This window comes from Rhinolophus ferrumequinum, chromosome 3 (genome assembly GCF_004115265.2).
Source record: "Rhinolophus ferrumequinum isolate MPI-CBG mRhiFer1 chromosome 3, mRhiFer1_v1.p, whole genome shotgun sequence".
Lineage (NCBI taxonomy): Eukaryota > Metazoa > Chordata > Mammalia > Chiroptera > Rhinolophidae > Rhinolophus > Rhinolophus ferrumequinum.
In genome coordinates, this window is record NC_046286.1 from 84,602,121 (window position 1) to 84,621,587 (window position 19,467).

Here is a 19,467-nt window from a genome sequence, read left to right on the forward strand (position 1 = left end):
AAATTAGTTACATTTGTATACAGCAATAATAAACTACTAGAAGGAGAAATCAAGAAAACAATCCCATTTACGATCACTTCAGAAACAGTAAAATACTTAGGAATAAATTTAACCAAAATTAGTAAAAGACCTATACTCAGAAAATTATAAGACATTGAAGAGAGAATCAAAGAAGATACAAATAAATTGAAACACACACTATGTTCATGGATACAAAGAATTAATTTAGTTAAAATGTCAACACTACCTAAGGCAATATATAGATTCAACACAATTCCTATCAAACTACCATCATTTTTCTCGGAAATAGAACATATAATCCTAAAATTTATATGGAACCATAAAAGACCCCGAATAGCCACAGCAATCTTGAGAAATAAGAACAAAGTAGAAGGTATCACGCTACCCAACATCAAATCATACTACAAGACTATAGTAATCAAAACGGCATGGTACTGGCATAAAAACAGACACATAGATCAATAAACAGAATAGAGTCCAGAAATAAATCCATGCCTATATAGCCATTTAATCTACGAAAATGGAAGCAAGAATTTACATTGGGATAAAGACAGTTTATTTAGTAAATGTAGCTGGGAAAACTGGACTGACATACAAAAAAATGAAACTGGACAACCTCCTTACGCCATATATGAGAACAAATTCAAAATGGATTAAAGACTTAAATGTAAGACCTGAAACCGTAAAACTTCTAGAAGAAAATACAGAGAGTCAAGTTGCAGACATTACTGAGTAGTATTTTTACTGATATATTCCCCCAGGGCAAGGAAAGTAAAAGAAAAAATAAACATATGGGACTACATCAAACTTAAAAGTTTTTTCACAGCAAAGGAAACATCAACAAAACGGCAGCCTACTGAATGGGAGAAAATATTTGTCAATAATACATCTGATAAGGGATTAATATCCAAAATTTATAAAACACTCATTCAACTCAACACCAAAAAAACAAACATCCCAATTTAAAAACGGGCAGAGGACATGAAGAGACATTTCTCTAAAGAGGATATACAGATGGCCAACAGACATATGAAAAAATGCTCAACCTCACTAATCATGAGAGAAATGAAAATAAAAACCACAATGAGATATCACCTCACTCTGGTCAGAATGGCTATCATCAATAAATTAACAAATAACAAGTGCTAGCGAGATTGTGGAGAAAAGAGAACCCTTGTGCACTGTTGGTGGGACTGCAGATTGGTGCAGCCACTTTGAAAATCAGTTTGGAGGTATCCTCGAAAAAACTGGCAATGGAACTACCTTATGACCCAGCAATTACACTCTTAGGTATCTATCCAGAGAATCTAAGATGCTAATTCAAAAAATGCACCCCTATGTTTATTGCAGTGCTATTCACAGTAACCAAGACATGGAAACAACCGAAATGCCCATTGGTAGATGACTGGATTAAGAAACTGGTACATTTATACAATGGAGTATTACGCAGCTGTAAAGAAGAATGAAATCTTGTCATTTGCAATGATATGGATAGACGTAGAAAACATTATGCTAAGTGAAATAAGTCAGACGGAGAAAAACAAATATCGTATGATTAAACTTGTATGTGGAATCTAAAGAACTGAATAAATGAGCAAAGTAATCAGAAATCATCTCAGAGATATAGAGAAAAAACTGATGGTTGCTAGATAGTAGGGAAGTGGGAATGAGGGAAAAGCGGGGGGATTAGAAAGCACAAATTGGTAACTACAATACTGCCACAGGATATGAAAGACAATTTGGGAAATACAATCAATAATGTAAGGATTTTGTAGGGTGTCAGATGGGCACATATCTTTATTAGGGAGACCACTTCATGGATGGTATAAATGCCTGACCACTGTACTGTACACCTGAAGCTGAATAATATTGTATGTGAACTATAATTTAATATATACATAGTCACGGGATATGGAGTACAGCATAGGGAATAGAGTCAATGGAATTGTAATAGATATATGCAATGTCAGAGGGGCAGTAGGATGGCGAAAGAGGGTTGTCACTTTGGGAGGGGTAAAATGTCTATTACATTGTTTTGTACACCTGAAACTGATAAAATTTAAAAAAAGTTTTCTGTAATTTTTAAGTGTTCTTCGGTTGCAAAATTAAATTCTTAGACCTTCTAAATCAGCTTTAAAAATTTGTGACATTGTTAAATTAGTAGGCTGTTGGAAAAAAACAAAACAAAAAACCTTTAAAAAAAATAAATGGAAGCTTAGCAAAAGTTGCTCGTAATGGAATTTAGTTAAATGAAAATGAAGAAATTATGACAAATTTGTTTCAAAACAGAGAAACAGCAAAATAGGTGTTGAGTAGTTTTCTGGGCCTTTAAAGCCTTCATTTAATTATTTAACAAACTGAAGCCATAACCTGTTAGCCACTTGGTATCTTTAGCTGATGTATGTAGAAATATTTTTATTTAGTTAATGATAGATAAAAGTTATATGAATCTCGGAAGTTTTCTGTTCTCAGTTTCCTTTTTGCTTCATATTCTCCATTAAGGTAATAAAATCTATTACTACAGTCTAGGATTGTGAACTAGGCTATTTTAAACATTTTCTTTTTTTATCAATGAAAATATATATTCTTCAAAACTTTAAATTCTTGTAAAAACTACAAAACTTTCAAAATACTGTGCTGTTTTATTAGTGTAAAATCACACTTTTGATTCTGTTACGATATATCCATGCAGCTTAACATCTATGATCCTACAGAGAGAATAAACCATTAAAGGGAACATCTGCTGTTAGTCAGCAATGAATGTAAATTTACTAATGTGATGAAAATGTACGTATCATAGGTTATAAAACAAATCTGAATACAGTATACCACCCTGAAAAGAGCACACTTCAGAAACTTTGTTAATAGGAAAAACTTGTCTATGGCAAAAGAATGAGTGACAAGATAGCTGAAGGTAAACTAGAAAGCCTAAGGAATTTCCATTTATTCTGTGACTAATTAATGTCCTCAGAAGTTTTAAAACATATTACTTGAAAATAATCTCTGTGCAAGCTTTTGAGAGTTAAGCGCATATTCAAGCAAAAAATGGTGATATTTGCAAGTGGATGGTATTTATATTGTTTGTGTTTTCAATACTAGCCCTTCACTTTCAGGGTATAATTAAGAAAGTCTGTTTTCATAGCTATTTCATAAATTTGATTGCTGCTGAATTAAAATCTCACACACACAAAAATGTAAAGTCACTGGTGAAACTGGTGATCAATTTTTCATACAGAAAATACAGACTCTGACCCCAACTTGACATGGAAAAGTCTGCAAGTACCACATGACTCCAGAACAACGCTGATTACTATAGAGCTTATGGTTACAGAATGCCTTATTCAATACAGTTCTTTCAAATCAAAAATTAAGTAATGGAATCATAATAGATATATATGATGTCAGAGGGGCAATAGATTGGGGGTGGGGGGTTATCACCTTGTGAGGGGTGAAATGTGTAACATATTGTTTTGTACACGCGAAACAAACAAACAAAAATATTCTGAGACGCAAAATACATGCCCACAGACAAAATTAAAAATATTCCAAGGATTTAAAAAAGAAACAATTAAATAGGAAACTCAATTTAAAGATTTTCACAAAACAAATATAGATGCTTTATGTGAAACATTTAATCTAAAAGACAAATTGGGTTTACTTAATTTTGTTGCCTGCAAATATTTCTGAGTCGTGTTTGAGATATAAAGAGAAGCCTTCTGTGTATCAGATCAGTGTGAAGTTTTGGCCACCTAAGTCTAATAAACCAATGTTATGTATTCCTGAGAAGGGTGGGCTATGGTAACAAACACAATATACCCTCCAGAAAAAGTCATCCTGACCCTTTTATTGTTGAAATTAAAAAATAAAAGATACTTAAATACAATGGTGAACATATAGGGCAAAAGAGAATCATAAAATTTAATGTTGAATTAAGCAGTGAGCTGAATGTTTGGGTCTCCAAATTGGCCTGAACCCAAAACTGCTTAAAAATGGGTATGTTCACAGTTAACGGCAATTGGCTTAGAGGTGAGAGAATGGTCGAAGTTGTTCCAGTTGAACTTCCAGGGAAATTCTCTCCTCAAGAACATCCTGAAAAAGATACAAAGTCAAGTTATGTTTCAAAGTATATAAAAATGAAGGCACATCTAACAACTCTGCATTAAGAAAAGTTTAAATTTGTTAAGATGACAAAGGGACAGATGTTCACATTTTAAAAACACAGCTCACTTTAGAAGTGCAATTACTTTATATGTATGGAATACTAAAATATGCTATTAAAATATTTTTCTTATTACATAAATCAGGGTAACAAAATGTTTTTGTTTACTTATTAGAAAAGCCAATATTTACAAATGATAGCTATTGATGCATGAATTTTATATGACGCGTACCCCCTGCAGTAGACGAGTCAGTTAACACAGATCCTTTCTCCTGGTGATTACATCTGGTCACAGCCAACTCCTGAACCTCATTTTGAGTTTCAGTGTCAAAAGAATAAGTTTATTTTGCAAAACGAATTTATCAGTGTTTGAGCAGTCTTTTCAGATAGCCAGCAAATTCTGATTTATCTACTTTCCTTTTTCTCTGTCATGCTTTAACCTATTTGGTACCATACTTTCTATTTGGTACCATACTTCCCATTTTCTGTTCTCAGAAATAGTGAGTAAAGGGATTTTTAAAACAGCTCCTATATACATGTTTCTATGGTTTTCTTTAGTTCTTCAGAAAAACACACATTAACAAAATTGTCATCTTCAGTATGGTACTAGCAAGCTTGTCCTTAGTTTTACATTCTTCCTTTAAAACCGACCAAATTTATAATCATAGAACAGCTGTAAGTATTTTCTTTGATCAGAGTTATACAAGAGTATCATTTATTCCAGACAGTTATCAAATGCTTAATAACGTGAGACTGTGATTTATAAGAAATATATACTTGGTCATTCAGATGACCAAACTGTAGTTCTCCTGTACATTGGTCTTCTTCCCAATTCCTGGCTCACAGCTCCAAAACCCCTAGGAATTTCCAGTAGGGGTCTTTCATGTCAATGAAATGACTTCTGGAAGCACCTAAGGATGGAGGCTGGTTGCCAGGAGGACCAACCAAGTGATTAGAGGGTTGGAATGTTCAGTCCCATCCCCCCGCCTCAGGGAGGGGAGAGAGGCTGGACGTTGACTCAACAGCCAACGACTGAATCAAGCCTGTCTATGCAAGGAAGCTTCGTAAAAAGCCCAAAGCACAGGATTTGGAGACTGGTGAACATGTGGCAACGTGGGGAGAGTGGTGTCCTGGAGAGAGCAAGGAAGCTCCGCGTCCCTTCCCACATACCTTGCCCTATGCACCTGCTCATCCCACTGTTCCTGAATTATAACCTCTTATAAACCAGTGATGCGGTAAGCAACATATTTCTCTGAGTTCTGTGAGCCTTTTTAGCAAATTAATCAAACCCAATGAGGGGGTTGTAGGACCCTCTGATTTACGGCCAGTTGGTCAGAAGCAAAGGTAAGAGCCTGAGCTTGCGGATGGCATCTGAAGAGTGTATATGTGTGGTAGAGGACAGCCTTGTAGACTGAACTCTGAACCTGTGGAATCTAATGCTATCTGTATGTAGACAGTGTCAGAATTGAGTTGAATTCCCGGACACTCTGCTGATGTCTGAGAATTGTTTGTTGGGATGGGGGGCCCACTCCCAACATTGGAATTGGGTCTGGGAACCCTAAAGACTTACAGATGCTAGGCTTGGAGGACAGAGAGAAAACAGTCACAAGTTTATCTAGGCCAGTTCCAGTTTACCTCTGATGTCCTGGACTAAGTGTTAACACATCCGTTCCTCTTTTTACTCAAAAGTATCTTGGTTTGGACAATAAATTACATGGTAACCCTACACAGAAATGATTATGATTTACCCTCAATGAGTTCAATTTAGTAGGACAGAAACCCATGTGCCATAGATAAGAATTCCAGGACAGTGTGATAAATGCTGGATGAGGGATATGAACAAAATGTTATGGGAATGAGCTCTACTCATTTTACATTTCCACAGACCCTTCTCTTCTTTGTGCTTTACAACCTTGCTACTCAAAGTAGGGCCAACAATCCAGCAGCATTTCTAACTCCTGGATGCTTACCAGAAATGCAGAATTTTCCGGTTCCACTCCATACCTAATATGAATCAGAATGTGCATTTAACATGACCCCAGATTAACTGTATTCACATTAAGGTGTGAAAACCACTAGTTTTCTAAAACATGAATGTTTAATAGTGTTGAACCATCAGTGATTCTAGCTGTTAATTTTTACTCATAGGGATTAAAAGAAATCATGGCTAGAGTGAAAACAAATCCATTCCTCAAGTATAAAAAAGAAAAACAAATCCATTCCTCAAGTATAGATGACAGGAGTACACAATGGCCGTAGGCACAACTTCTATTTAAGGCTTGTCTTTTCCACATGCAAGATGATCTAACTTGCCCCCATCCCTCTTCTTCTTTAGACCTGTTTAAGTCCCTTCAATAGAATGTGAGTTATCTTTGATAAGTCGACAATACTCTCAAATCATCTTAGAATTAAATAGAGTGTAGACAGCCATGTATGTGATCTCAGAGGTACCTGAGGTCACAATATTTCTTCTCTTGGGTTTTATTACGAAAGGTAAGGAACATGAGTGCCTTTCATATACGTAGGATAAGGCAATCATATCAGAACTAAGTATAAAAATTCCTTTTAATATTAAAAAATTCAAAGGCATATGAAGTGTTTTAGATACACATTTCTCTTGTGACACGGAAAGTTTCACACAAGCGTAAGAACTGCTGGATCACCTCTAAGTTCCAGTTCAAGTCTGAGATGCTCTCCATCCAGGGAACTGCCCAATATCCACAAACTACGTTACCTTTAATTGTTGCTGCAATTCACTATTCAATCTGGCCAAAACGGTGTTGGTTTCCTTATTGCGTCTAATTGATGCCTGAATAGCTTTCTTATCTTTCCCAACAGACCTGAGAAGATAAAGAGGGCAAAAAAAAAAAAAAAAAAGAAAAATAATAACCTTCATTTCTTTAAATTCTCTCCCTTCTACCCTGATCTCTCTCAACTAGAAAGCAGAGGGAGCATCTTTTGCTTTTAGCATAGCTTAATCTCACTTGCTCAGTTTTAAGGGTCAATCAAAAGTATCTAAGGTTCAGAAGCTTAATTACTGTTGTTATTGTTTTAATTATTCTTCTTCTGTAGAATTACCTGAGTTTAAGTTAGTCTAGAGCGGGCATTGGCAAACATTTTCTGTCAACAGCCAGAAAGTAAATAAATATTTTATGCTTTGAAGGCCACACAGTTTCTGCTGCATATTATTTTTTGTTTATTTTTTCTCTGTTTTTTTCTCACTTTCTTCTCTTTTTTACAAAAATATAAAAGCCGTAGCTCATGAAACTTACAAAAACAGGCCATGGGCTGAATGTGGCCCATGAGCCTTAGTCTGTCGATTCCTGGTTTATACCAACTGCAGTTAAAATATCAGTGTTACTCTACATTATTAAATTTTTAAGTCTGCCCCAGGGTTTGCAATAGGGTATTAAAATGAAATTGGAATTGAACTTAATAACAGAAGAAAAAAAGTGGGAAGAATATTCTGCCTACCCATAAATGAGAAAACTCTCCAAGAGCAACAGCTAAGAACCTTTGTTCAACTAAAGAACTATTCTGACTACAATTTCTTTCCGTTTGATATTTTTAATTGCTGTGCTCTTTGTTCCTAGTAATTAAATGTGTTTAGGAATAGCTTTGATTACCTAGGAATAGAAGGCTGTGATGCAAGAACAGCAGCTAAGACGCCTGTCTTTTGTGTATGTTCATCAGCTTCTGGCCTTAATTCATCTTCTGATTTTAATCTTCTTCGAACAGGTTTAGGAGGGGGAGCAAGAGGTGTCGTACCTTTGCTCTGGAAGACAAGATCTCCATCAACAATGAGCATTTCTTGAAGACGTTCATGGTGAGTTAGCACTCTGCCCACATCATATGCTTTCTGTAAGCCACTCTCCTTCCAAAAATTAAAAGTCACTTGTCCTACTTTAAAACAATTTATAATTTGTAGCAACAGCTAACTTAAGTTACAACAGGAAAGGACGTCCCTAGTTGGCATCACAATTGTGAATGTACTTACTACTAGACAATTTATTTAAAGAGTAACATCAGCTACCTGCAGCCCGAATCTGGCTCAATATTAACAGATTTAACATAATCATGATACATGCTCAATATATACCTGTTAGATAAATATAAAAGGGAATCTCCAGAAAGATGCACCCATGATCACCATAGAAGTTCTAGTCAAAAATACTAAAATCCATCATCTTAATGATTAAAGCAATTTATAAAGAAGTAAAAAGCTAAGTAATTCTTTAGAAACCCTTCACTAAGATGCACAATCATTTTAACTCTTGAAAATAAGTGGACATTTTGTTGGAAACTGAATTTGCCTTCAACAGGATCAGATACTGTATTTTGGTATTTATCATAATCTGACCAGACCTGTAAATAAATGAAAAGAAGACTTCACTGCCATCTCTCAGGTTAAGTGTTATTTTTAATTTGTTGCCATGAGCTGACAAAAATAAAATTAACTATTAAAAACCACTACAGAACTACTAATGTAGTAAAAAAAAAATAAAGTGTCCAGAAAGTACAATTTAAGCACTTTCAGAAACATGCTATTTTAATAACTATTAGGAATGTCTAGATGAAAATAGAAAAAAAGAAATTACCCAAATTTTTCTCTCAAGGGGAAAGTGTGCTGATATCTATAATTTACTTGCAAATGCAAACAACAGATAAGACTGATATATATAGATACGTGATAAAGCAAGTATAGTAAAATATTAATGGTAAAATCAAGGTATGGGTTTATTGATGTAAAATGTAAAATTCTTTGAACTTTTCCACGTTTAAAAATTTTCATAAAATGTTAGAGAAAAAATTATCCCTAAAACAGTTAAAGAAAAAGAGTACAGAGTATAATATTAACCTTTGAGTGTTGATAATTTTTCCCTATTCTACTTACAAAAAACTGAATTTGACCAATAAGGAAAGTTCTACTTTATGTCCTTGGAAGACTGTAATACCGCATACATTTTGAGAACCCGTGGCATACACTAATATAGACAATCATCTACTAAGAATTTTAATAGGCAGATCTTGCTCTGAGCCAGACTAAATGTATTACAGTTAAAGGCAGTGGGATGGGTTAGATGATCCCTAACTTTATTTCTATTATTTTCCTCATCTTTAACAACTTATAGTATAAATGACCCCATATAACTTTCTATATGTAGAAACGATCACTACTGTAAAAGACTTAGCATACCACATTGGCAGGGGCACTAGCAGCTGTCTTTTCTTCAGTTTTACTATCTGTTTTGGCAACTCGAAGAGAACTTGCAGGATCAGAAGCTTTTTCAACCTAGAGATGAATATGTTATTATTAATTATATAAAAGTAATATACAGTTATGCATAAATATATGTTATGAATCAGAATAAAATGTTAAGAAAATATTCATTCTGACAATAAAAAATCTGAGACGGGGATGAGAAGGAATCTGAGAAAACCCTGTAAAAGGACCACTCCCGACTACTGAATGGCAGAGAGGAGGGAAGGTAATAGATCTGCGGGTGTTGGTGAGGGTGCGGGGGGCTGCTGAGGATGCACCCTAGCACAGTTTGGGAAGTTCCTGCGGTTGGGAGAAGGGGTGCATCCACCCAGGGTCCTGTGCACACCTGAACTCCCCTCAGGGCCTTCCCAGCCTTCCTGGAGGTGCAGTCCACACCCTTAGCGGCCCCATGCGAGGTAGAAAATTAAAAGTCTGAAGAAATGGCTAGGAGAAAGTTTTCCATGGGTCAGATCTATAAGAAACCTTTGTCTAAATTATGCCAGTCAAATAAATATGGATTTCTGGATCTGTCAGAAAGGTTCAGTATAGGTTGAGACAATCAGAACCGCGATTTTAGAATTTCTCGGGTCCCTCCGAATCGCCCTGTATGTTTAGTGAGGTCAGGGATCCCTAGAGAAGTTCTTGCCGTCAGGACTACAGAGTCTCTCTCCTAGAACAAAGTCTGCCAACATGACATTTTGACATCCTGTAGTCTGTAAGTCTGTCTAACTAAAGTGACTTACTCTCATACAGAATGTAGTAGCTATGGTAACCATAGCCTGTTGCTGCATGGAAATCTTCACCAAATCACACAATCAGATGCTTAGCATTCAGATGCAACCCTCAGAGCAGTGTTTTAGCCAGGACCAGATGGTTGTGTCTTTTCACACAACGGCTACTCCCACACACATTCTGATTCTTATTAAGCATTACACTGCAACCAGCAGGTGTCTGAGGCCAGGGAAAAAAATGAAAAGCACTGAACTAGGGAATATAAATTATCTAAAAGCAGCGGCAGCAGATATTTTGCTCACTGATGTAATGTCCCCTCTAATATCTGCTCTTTTAGGGGTTATTGTTTACACACAGGCTATGCATGATATGAAAAGAGATTCCCCCCAGAAAATTAGGTAAGGGCTTAACTGACTGGCAAGACCTCTGGATGTTTCTCAGCTTCATCATCTTGTTCTTCATTTACGTTTGATGCAGCAAATACTTCAAATTGGCTGAAATCTGCAAAGTTTGGTTGTTCTGGTATCTGCTGAGGTGAGGTACTAGTGTGAGTTATCAGGCCATCGGCATCCACTGGGCGATGCACAACGGGACCAGGCGCCTGGACAATGGTTCAGGAGAGAGGAACAAACATCTTATTGTTGTAGCAATGTCACAAAGTAGCCTCTTTTGCTTTGAAAATATTACTCTAAACATGTTGTTTTATTATCTGTAAATTCGGGGAGGTGAGATCCAGTAACATTTAGCTTTAAAAAAAAAACCATAAATGAAACACGAAGATACTCAAAAAAATTAAAACGACAAACCCTCAATAAAAAAAGACTTCTACAAAATTCTTACTGCAAAAAAGTGTGTAAGGAGAGGGAAGGGTCTGGCCCTATTCTCTGATTCTCTACTTGGATCTATTTTTTTCGTAAATGGGCTACCACACAATAGTTTGTTCTTTAAACAAGTTATTTTAAAAATTGCTTCATTATGTTTTTAAAAAGGTTGTTATTTTTAAAGGGTGAAAAACAGTGCTCTATTCTCCCAACACTTCAGTGCACTTCCTTTAAACTTATCTTCCACTCCTTTGCCAGACCAATCCTTCTAAAATCTTCAACCAAAAAATATATTTATTGAGTATCTACTTTTGGTCAAACACTATGGGTATAACAGTGAACAAAATAAATAAGGTCCATGCCCTAATTAAGCTGACAGTCTACTGCAGGATGAGAGATAAGTTAACAAGGAATTAAAACAGACTGTGAGAAGTTGTATGACCAAGTCCAGGATGCTACACGAATAAATCTGAAGTCTCTTCCCTGCTCACCCTTTAAACATTTTCCATGTCCTTTAAGAAAAACTCTATCTTTATTATTAGAATGATATAGGAGATGCTCTGTGCCCTCCCCACCTCTTTAGTTTCCTTTCCCTTCATTCCAGTTGTACTGAACTAATTTGTTTTCCCTTGAAGGATATGCCAGACTTCCCTCAGCTCTCTATGGCTTTGTGGATGCCATTCCAAGTCTGGTTGGAATGCCCTCTCCCAAAGAAATAGCACCTTATCTTTCAAGTCTCTGTTTAGGTCTCACTTCCTTCATTTTATTTACACATTTTCAATGTGATCCCTGACTTTACTAGCTAGTAAAGGTGTTGCAAAGCATTTTATAAATACATCTACTGTATTATCATTGTTGTTTACAGGTCTGTCTTCCCCACTAGATGTTTCTGGAGTCAAGAGACCAACTCATTGGGTTTCACAGCTTAACCACAGCAAGAGTATTTTTGCTGGTACTTTATATACAATAAATACTGGAATATTCAAATTTCAGTATCTTTTATTTGATTAAGAAACCATCTTTTAACTGTTTATACCCAACTTCACTTTACAAATCTAACTCAGAAAAAAAAAATCAACCAAATTCATTTATGTAAAAGGTAGTCAGTCAGTCACATAAAACTAACAGCTATAATCCATAATCTACCCTGGAACAAACAGTTTTGTGCAGATCAAAACAATTTCATCCTGGCAGGGATGCAGAGTTGATCTAACACTTCCTTTACTGATGCAGTAACACATCCAGACAGATGCAGCGAGGTCACTCTGAGTCACCGCTAGATCCAGGACATAAAGGGACATCTATCTCCCAATCCATTGTTCTTTCCACGAAATCATCCTTTGTCAAGATGTTATCTTTTGGTTTACTTTTAAGCTTCTTTCAAAAAATAATTCAAATCATTATGGGAATAATCTTCCAAAGTAAGATTTATCTTCCCTGAATTAAATGCTCATTAAGAATGACAATGAGGTAATTTCCAATCTTTGAAATAATTCTAGAATAGAATCAAATACCTAACAAATTAACTGATCCTGAAGACCGCAATGGCTGATGTTCAGAATTACCTGGGAGGGCTGTGGTCTTGGAGGCACTGCAGGAGGATGGGCAACAACTCCAGCCTGTTGTTGTCCTGCATAAACACACAAGTCTTCTTTTTAGTAACTATGTAATTCCTTTGCTACTGGAACAGGTTGAAAAAATATGAGCCAACCAGACTTCTAAGAATGTTTGGTAAGTAGAGGAAGACACAGATTATCTTACGTGACTGCCTATATGTGACCTAATGGCCAAATTTCATGGCCTTTTCTCAGCCCTCATTTCTCTTGTTCTACTGAACAAGGAAGGCACTCTTGACATGCTCCCCCATTTCCATAACACTATGCATTCTTGGTTTTCTTCCCATAGTTCTGACTGCTCTTTAGCTATTAAGTATGAGGATTTCCAAGATTTCTCTTTTAATTAATATTTCACTCTATCATTTCTAGGTAAATGTTCGCAAATAATACATCAATCTTTCTAAACTCACAAGTTCAGTGGTCTATTATTTCTCCTTTTCCCTCATTATTCCAAACTCATATTGTCTAAACAGGACATTACCACCCACTGTTCTAATTTTTCTATTTTGATCACATAATAACAATGACCAGTTACATAAAAATTAAAACCGTGGAGTAAGCTATGACTCATCTCTCCTCTGTCAGCTAACTTAAGAACTACTGGCTATCATGGAAATCTCCACATTGTTCTTTTAAATTCTCTTTATGCCATCTCTCAGGTTCCCATCTTTAACTATTTGAATTCAAAAACATTTTATATAGACATTAGGAAAACAAATTCCCTCTCATCTGATATCTTTTAAATTCATTTTGTTCCTTCAGATAAATATAAGACATATTACGAGAAAATAAAATGTGTTTTTAATTAACTTTAAAATCAGATGCTAATATGTATATGGTTCTCTCTAACGCCTACCTGTGGTGACTGTGAAGGTCCGATTCAGATCTAAAGATGACGACCTAGAATGAGAGGGCTGTGGCCTTGGAGGGGGAGGTGGTGGTGCAGTGTTATCTGGTGACGTTCCTGAATGAGACCTGCAAAATTCACCCCATTACAATTGGTCACGTTACTGACATTGGAGCTTTTTTGCTTTTTCAGCATTCAAACTTAGCTAAGCAGCAAAGGATATTATCTGTATAACATTTTCAAGTAGTTATACAAGTATTATAATGAATACAGTACTATTTATGATGTGTACTGAACAAGTGGTTATTTAATGCGGCAAATGATCTTTTAAACAAAGTATAATTATATATTAAATAAAATTTCAAAATATTTGAGAAGAAAGTTAATTATTAACAAAAATTTAAGGTAGACTGCAAAACTAGTGTAATGTTTTCCCATTCAATTAAAGGTAATCTTAGTCGGAAATAATTATTTTCAAAAAAGAGAAACTCTACTTTCAGATATGGTTAGCTTTCAACTTATTTAAAGTTTGGAGTTTGTAAGTTTTGGAGTTTGTAATCTGGCTCAAACTATTTGAGTTCCCTGTTCCTGTGTTACCACAGGCCATTCCGTTTTAGAGGTGACGAGGCTCAGGCTCACCTCACCCTAGAGATGCTCTTACTAGCCACCCAGATTTTCTATGTTCTGAAAAGAGTCTCCTGGACTCTGGCAATCTGATCCTCACTGACAGGGATAAAAAGCAGAATAAAATCCATGAAGACTGAGAATTCTACGGTACAGGAAGAACTATAGGAGGAAGCAGGCTTTTGACTCTCTGTAAGCTCTGGAGTTTCCATTATTACTAGTCTCTCTCTATAACCTCCAGGCGTGTGGCAAAAGGATACTCTCACACATAACAGTGAGAAGAGAAAGATGCTTCCTGCACAAGCTTTTTTGTGATGGTAAAACCCTTGCCGACCACCCCTTGCCCCTCCCCAACCTATCCCCACCTTTTGTTGTGTGCCAAAAGTTACACCGAATGCCGATCTTCAGGTGGAACGGTTCGCTCAACACTGGGCTGTGATCTGAATGGCATTTTCACAATTCTTTTGGTACTTGCCCTAAGGCTATAAAAGGAAACCTGCATTTTTACTTAAACAGACTCTCATTGTTTACCTACAAAAGGACTGTATTAAAACTGCTACTGCCAGAAGTTTTCAGCTCTTCTTAAACCTTCCACGTTTTTAAACCATATCATAAACCTTCTTAAACCATATCATGAAGACAATTTGTTTTTCTATTAAAGTTGGAAAGAATCAAAATCACTTCCCTTTTGCATACATCAACAGGTAACCTAATAGCCTTCAGAGAAGTGAACTAACTAACTAGAAAAAAATACCTACCATGTGTCCCTGAAAATAAGACCAAGTCTTGTATTAAGTTTTGCTCCAAAAGACACATTAGGGCTTATGTTCAGGCGATGTCCTCCTGAAAAATCATGCTAGGGCTTATTTTCTGGTTAGGTCTTATTTTGGAGGAAACACGGTATTTATACTTGGTCCTAAATAATTTTAAATATTAAAATGTAACACGATATTTTAATATGATTTTTGACATAAATACTGACCTTTGATGAGTTACATTGTTCCCGATCTGTTCTGGGTCTGAAGCAAAAGAGTCTGAACTACTGTAATCATCTGCTGATAAATGGAATATATCCTAATTAATAATAATCATTTTTTTCACTTTTACTCCGTATGCCCCAAATATAATTGAATGACTGTTTCAAATCAGAGTATTCAAAGATGGACTAACGTGTTCATCCCAGTGTTATTAACTGCAAAATATTAAATATAAATCATGGCCTATTTATACAACAAAATACTACCATGTTTCCCTGAAAATAAGACACAGCTGGACCATCAGCTCTAATGCATCTTTTAGAGCAAAAATTAACAAAAGATCCAGTCTTATTTTAATATAAGTCCAGGTATAATACAATACAATACAATAAAATACAACATAACAGAATATAATACCGGGTCTTATATAAGACCCGGTATGATATCATCATATCATACCGGGTCTTATATTAATTTTTGCTCCAAAAGACATACTACAGCTGATGGTCTAGCTAGGTCTTATTTTCGGGGAAACATGGTATGCGTACAGAAAGTTACAATCTAGAAAAATTAACATTTAACGAGAAATACTCAAAATAAGTTATATGGAAGGATGTAACAAACAGCACATATATTACAATTTCATTTTATATAAAAATATAGCATGTGCACAGAAAGAAGATTAAGGCTAACAACGAATATTAATCATGGTCATTTGTGAAATAGATTATGAAAATTTTTCTTATTTTTACTACATTTCAACAATAAGTATGAATTAGGTTTGTAATGAAAAATTACTTTTGTCATTTTTAAAGAATTTGAAATATTTTAAATAAAGAAAACATTTAAAAATTGTGAAAAATTAAAAATTTCCCAAGGGAATAAAATGTGCTTAGACAATAATAAAATTGTTGAAATTAGCCAGATGTTTCCAATTTTTCACCTGAGGAAGTATCACTTTCGATTTCCTCAAAGTCTTATGAAGGAGAAGAGAATCCCAGAAGTAGACTAATGGTTGTGACATAATAAAGAAATTTTAAAATAGAAATTCTAGGGACAATATGAAGGAATACAACTACACACTTTCAAGAGTTATAAATTGAAGAGACTGATTATTTGGTTTCATTTCATTTCTAAATATCCCTTTCCTTTTTCTTGTCAAATCATTGAATTATTTAACTCATACAAGAATGATGCTAGAGCTAACATATTTCCATCTGGATGTCCCATTAGGCATTTCAAACTTAAGATGTCCAAACCTGAACTGTATTCTCCCCCCACAAACGTAGGCCTATCACGGTCTTCCTCAATTCCCAGTTGCTCAGGCCAAAATTCCTTGAAATCACCCATGACCCTCCTCTCTCTCTGTCTCACATCCTGTATCACATAGGAAAGCAAATCCTGTGTTCTCTTCCTATAAAATATAGCTACTATCTGACCACTTCTCAGAATTTCTACTGCTACCACCCCAGTCCAAGCCGTCATCTTCTCTTGCCTGGATTTTAACTGTCTCCTAAGTGGTCGTTCCCTGTGTGGACTCTTGCTTCTGGCCTGTTACCAGTATACAGCAGCCAGAGTGATCCTGTTTAAAAAATGAAGGTCAGACCATGTCACTTCTCCATTCAAAACTTTCTAATGGCTTTTCACCTCAGTCAGTAAGAGTCATCTCTTACTATTCTGCCACTTTCTACCTCTGCCTGCCAAATTTGCTAACTAGTTCTATTCCAGGTGTTTGCTTGCTGTTCCCAGCAAGTAAGGCATAGTTCCTAAATCAGGGTTTCACGTTTGCTATTCCTGTGCCTAAAATGTCCTTCTTTCAGATATACACACAGCAGAATCCCTCCACTCCTTCAAGTTTTAACTCAAATGTTATCTTCTGGTAAGGCCATCTCTGACCAACAAATTTAAACGGTCACCCCCTCTCCCCTTCCCAAGTTTTTATTTTTATCCAGGGTGTTAACTACCTCCTAGCATATAACTTTTCTCCTCCGTTTTTCTCTTATTTCCTCTATAGAATATAAGCTCCATAAAGGAGCTTTATTGTTTTGTTTTGTTTACGGCTGAATCCCCAGTGTCTAGAACAGAGCCTGGCACATAACATTCAATTAACATTGGCTGAATGAATGAATATATATATACAATTTCTTGTGAGAGAGAGAAAGGAGCTAACGGGAAGGAGCCAATGAAATACAGTTGGCTGAGAGCAGTGGCAAACAGGTCTGTCTTGAAGCAGGTTCAGATGGCAATGGGCAACCACTTACCATGTTTCCCCGAAAATAAGACCTCATCGGACAATCAACTCTACTGAGGCTTTTGAAGCAAAAATTAATATAAGACCCGTCTTATTTTACTGTAATATAAGACTGGGTATGATATATGATATATGATATGATATGATATATAATACCGAGCCTTCTATTAATTTTTGCTCCAAAAGACGCATTAGAGCTGATTGTCTGGCTAGGTCTTATTTTCGGGGAAACACGGTATTCATAAAGAGGGTGGGGTGTTTACAAGGGTTGGCTGTTCTCTAATGTATTCAGTGAAGATAGTATTAAATGGCTATATATTAGCATTATGCAGTCTCTAAATCCAGACTTCATACACTTCAAATGGAAGGTGTAATGCTATCTTTCACTTACCTACAGTATTTCCAGAAGCAAATTTCACGATGAATTTATCCTTATTTTCTTCTGAAAGGTCAGATGTTTTCACAAGTAATGGGCTAGTGGATTAGTATGATCTAGTAGAGAGAAATAATAAGTAAAATACAAGATATAGGTATTTGAATCAATAAGTTTATAAACCTCAGAGTACATGGTAAGACTTCATTTAGATATTACAAAGAAGCTGCAGGTAAATCCATGGGATATAAGACAAAAAAGTATTTTTAATAAAAACAAATATAAAATTGTTTATATACAATTTTGTTTTCTGCCATAATAGGAAATATTTATAATGAAAAAGTCAATTTGCATGTTCATACTGTGTTCATTTTATCAGTGTAGGGCAATTACTTAAACAAAACATCATACAAATGGCTGTAAAATAAGTAATTTATGATGTTGACTTATATAGAAAATAATCTACTTTTGAGAAACATTAACTAAAACATTTAATCTAGGAGAAAATCCAAGAGTTTAAGCCAAATATACAATTTCACAGCCAAAATTTATTTTAACATATACCTCTTCAATTAAAATTTGAACATACTTTGAAGGTAAATTCATATGTGATCATAAAAATCCAGAGTATCAGAAAAGTCATTTTCCAAATGTCCTTATTTAAACACTTCATAATTTAAATTCAATAATTTTCCTTTTTAAAACTATAAAAAATACATAAGCACACATATATAGTATGTGTAATTGCAGAAAGTACTATGTTAAAAAATAAACAACTGTGACAGAAACTGCACCCTGACAGAATAATTACTTGTGTATTTTAGCTTGATGCTAATCTAAAACACAGCCCACTAAACTCAAATACAGCCCAGCAGCAGCTTCCTTACCACTGCCAGTTCTTTTAAGTTCCATTTCCTGCATGTGGATTTTGCTTGGAGTCATCCGAATAGGAACTGGATGAACAATAGCAGTATCCTAGAGACAAAGGAGAGGAAATACAGAACTTGTATTAAAAAGGCCAAGCTATACCATGAAATAATTAAAATTAACCAGACTTTAAAAACTGGTGGATAGACTTTCTCATTCACACTAAGGCAAGCATGAAAATTAATTTTTAAATTAGAACTTCTAGAAAATTTATTTTAAAAAAATCAAGTTCACTATACATACCTAATAATCTGATTTATTTTATAAAAAGTACACTTTAACTTTTGAGTGATTAAAGATTTGAGTGAAAAAATTATCTTATAAAAATATAGTTCAAGACAGTACTGAAAGGCAGAGTGTGAAATGATCTTATGAAATCATATAAATTGGAACCTCTCAGATAAAAGTGAACTATGTCATGAGAATCCAAAAACTAAGTAACAGACTGAACTCATTTTCAGGAAACTGCTCAAGAAAATTTGACACTTTTGTTTTTCATATATAAAACAAAGTTAATGAGCTGCTTGCTATATGGTAACAGTAAGTACAATACATACTTTCTATAGATTAGTTCTATAGAATTGTTTAAAATTTAGCATAAAACTTCCACAAAGGGATCCATTTTTTAAGAGGGCTAAGCAAGAATCCTACTCTAACACTCTTAATACTTTTCTTAAACCTTTTCAAGACTATAATACATCTGGTATCCCTAAACTTCATAAGTGGCAAGTCTAGTTAGAGGAGTAAAGAACAGACTTTTGAAAAGAATGAAAAGAGCAAGGCAAGGAAGAGAGGATGAAGACAAATAACTGGTAGCCTCTCAGAAAGGAAAGAGGAAGGTATACCTGGGTACACA

General features: G+C 35.2%; 1 protein-coding gene across 1 annotated transcript in view; it reads right to left on the reverse strand.

Annotated features, from left to right (window-relative positions):
• Positions 1-3,850: 3,850 nt before the first annotated feature.
• The window catches only part of REPS1 (RALBP1 associated Eps domain containing 1), a 78,752-nt gene continuing 63,135 nt past the window's right edge, over positions 3,851-19,467 (reverse strand). Inside the window, 11 exon segments of the mRNA XM_033103005.1 lie at positions 3,851-4,110; positions 6,915-7,020; positions 7,807-7,955; positions 9,378-9,473; positions 10,591-10,776; positions 12,562-12,626; positions 13,469-13,587; positions 15,066-15,138; positions 17,703-17,789; positions 17,792-17,803; positions 18,572-18,659. Of these exon segments, the coding sequence (XP_032958896.1) occupies positions 4,042-4,110; positions 6,915-7,020; positions 7,807-7,955; positions 9,378-9,473; positions 10,591-10,776; positions 12,562-12,626; positions 13,469-13,587; positions 15,066-15,138; positions 17,703-17,789; positions 17,792-17,803; positions 18,572-18,659 (1,050 nt within the window). The 3' untranslated portion in view covers positions 3,851-4,041.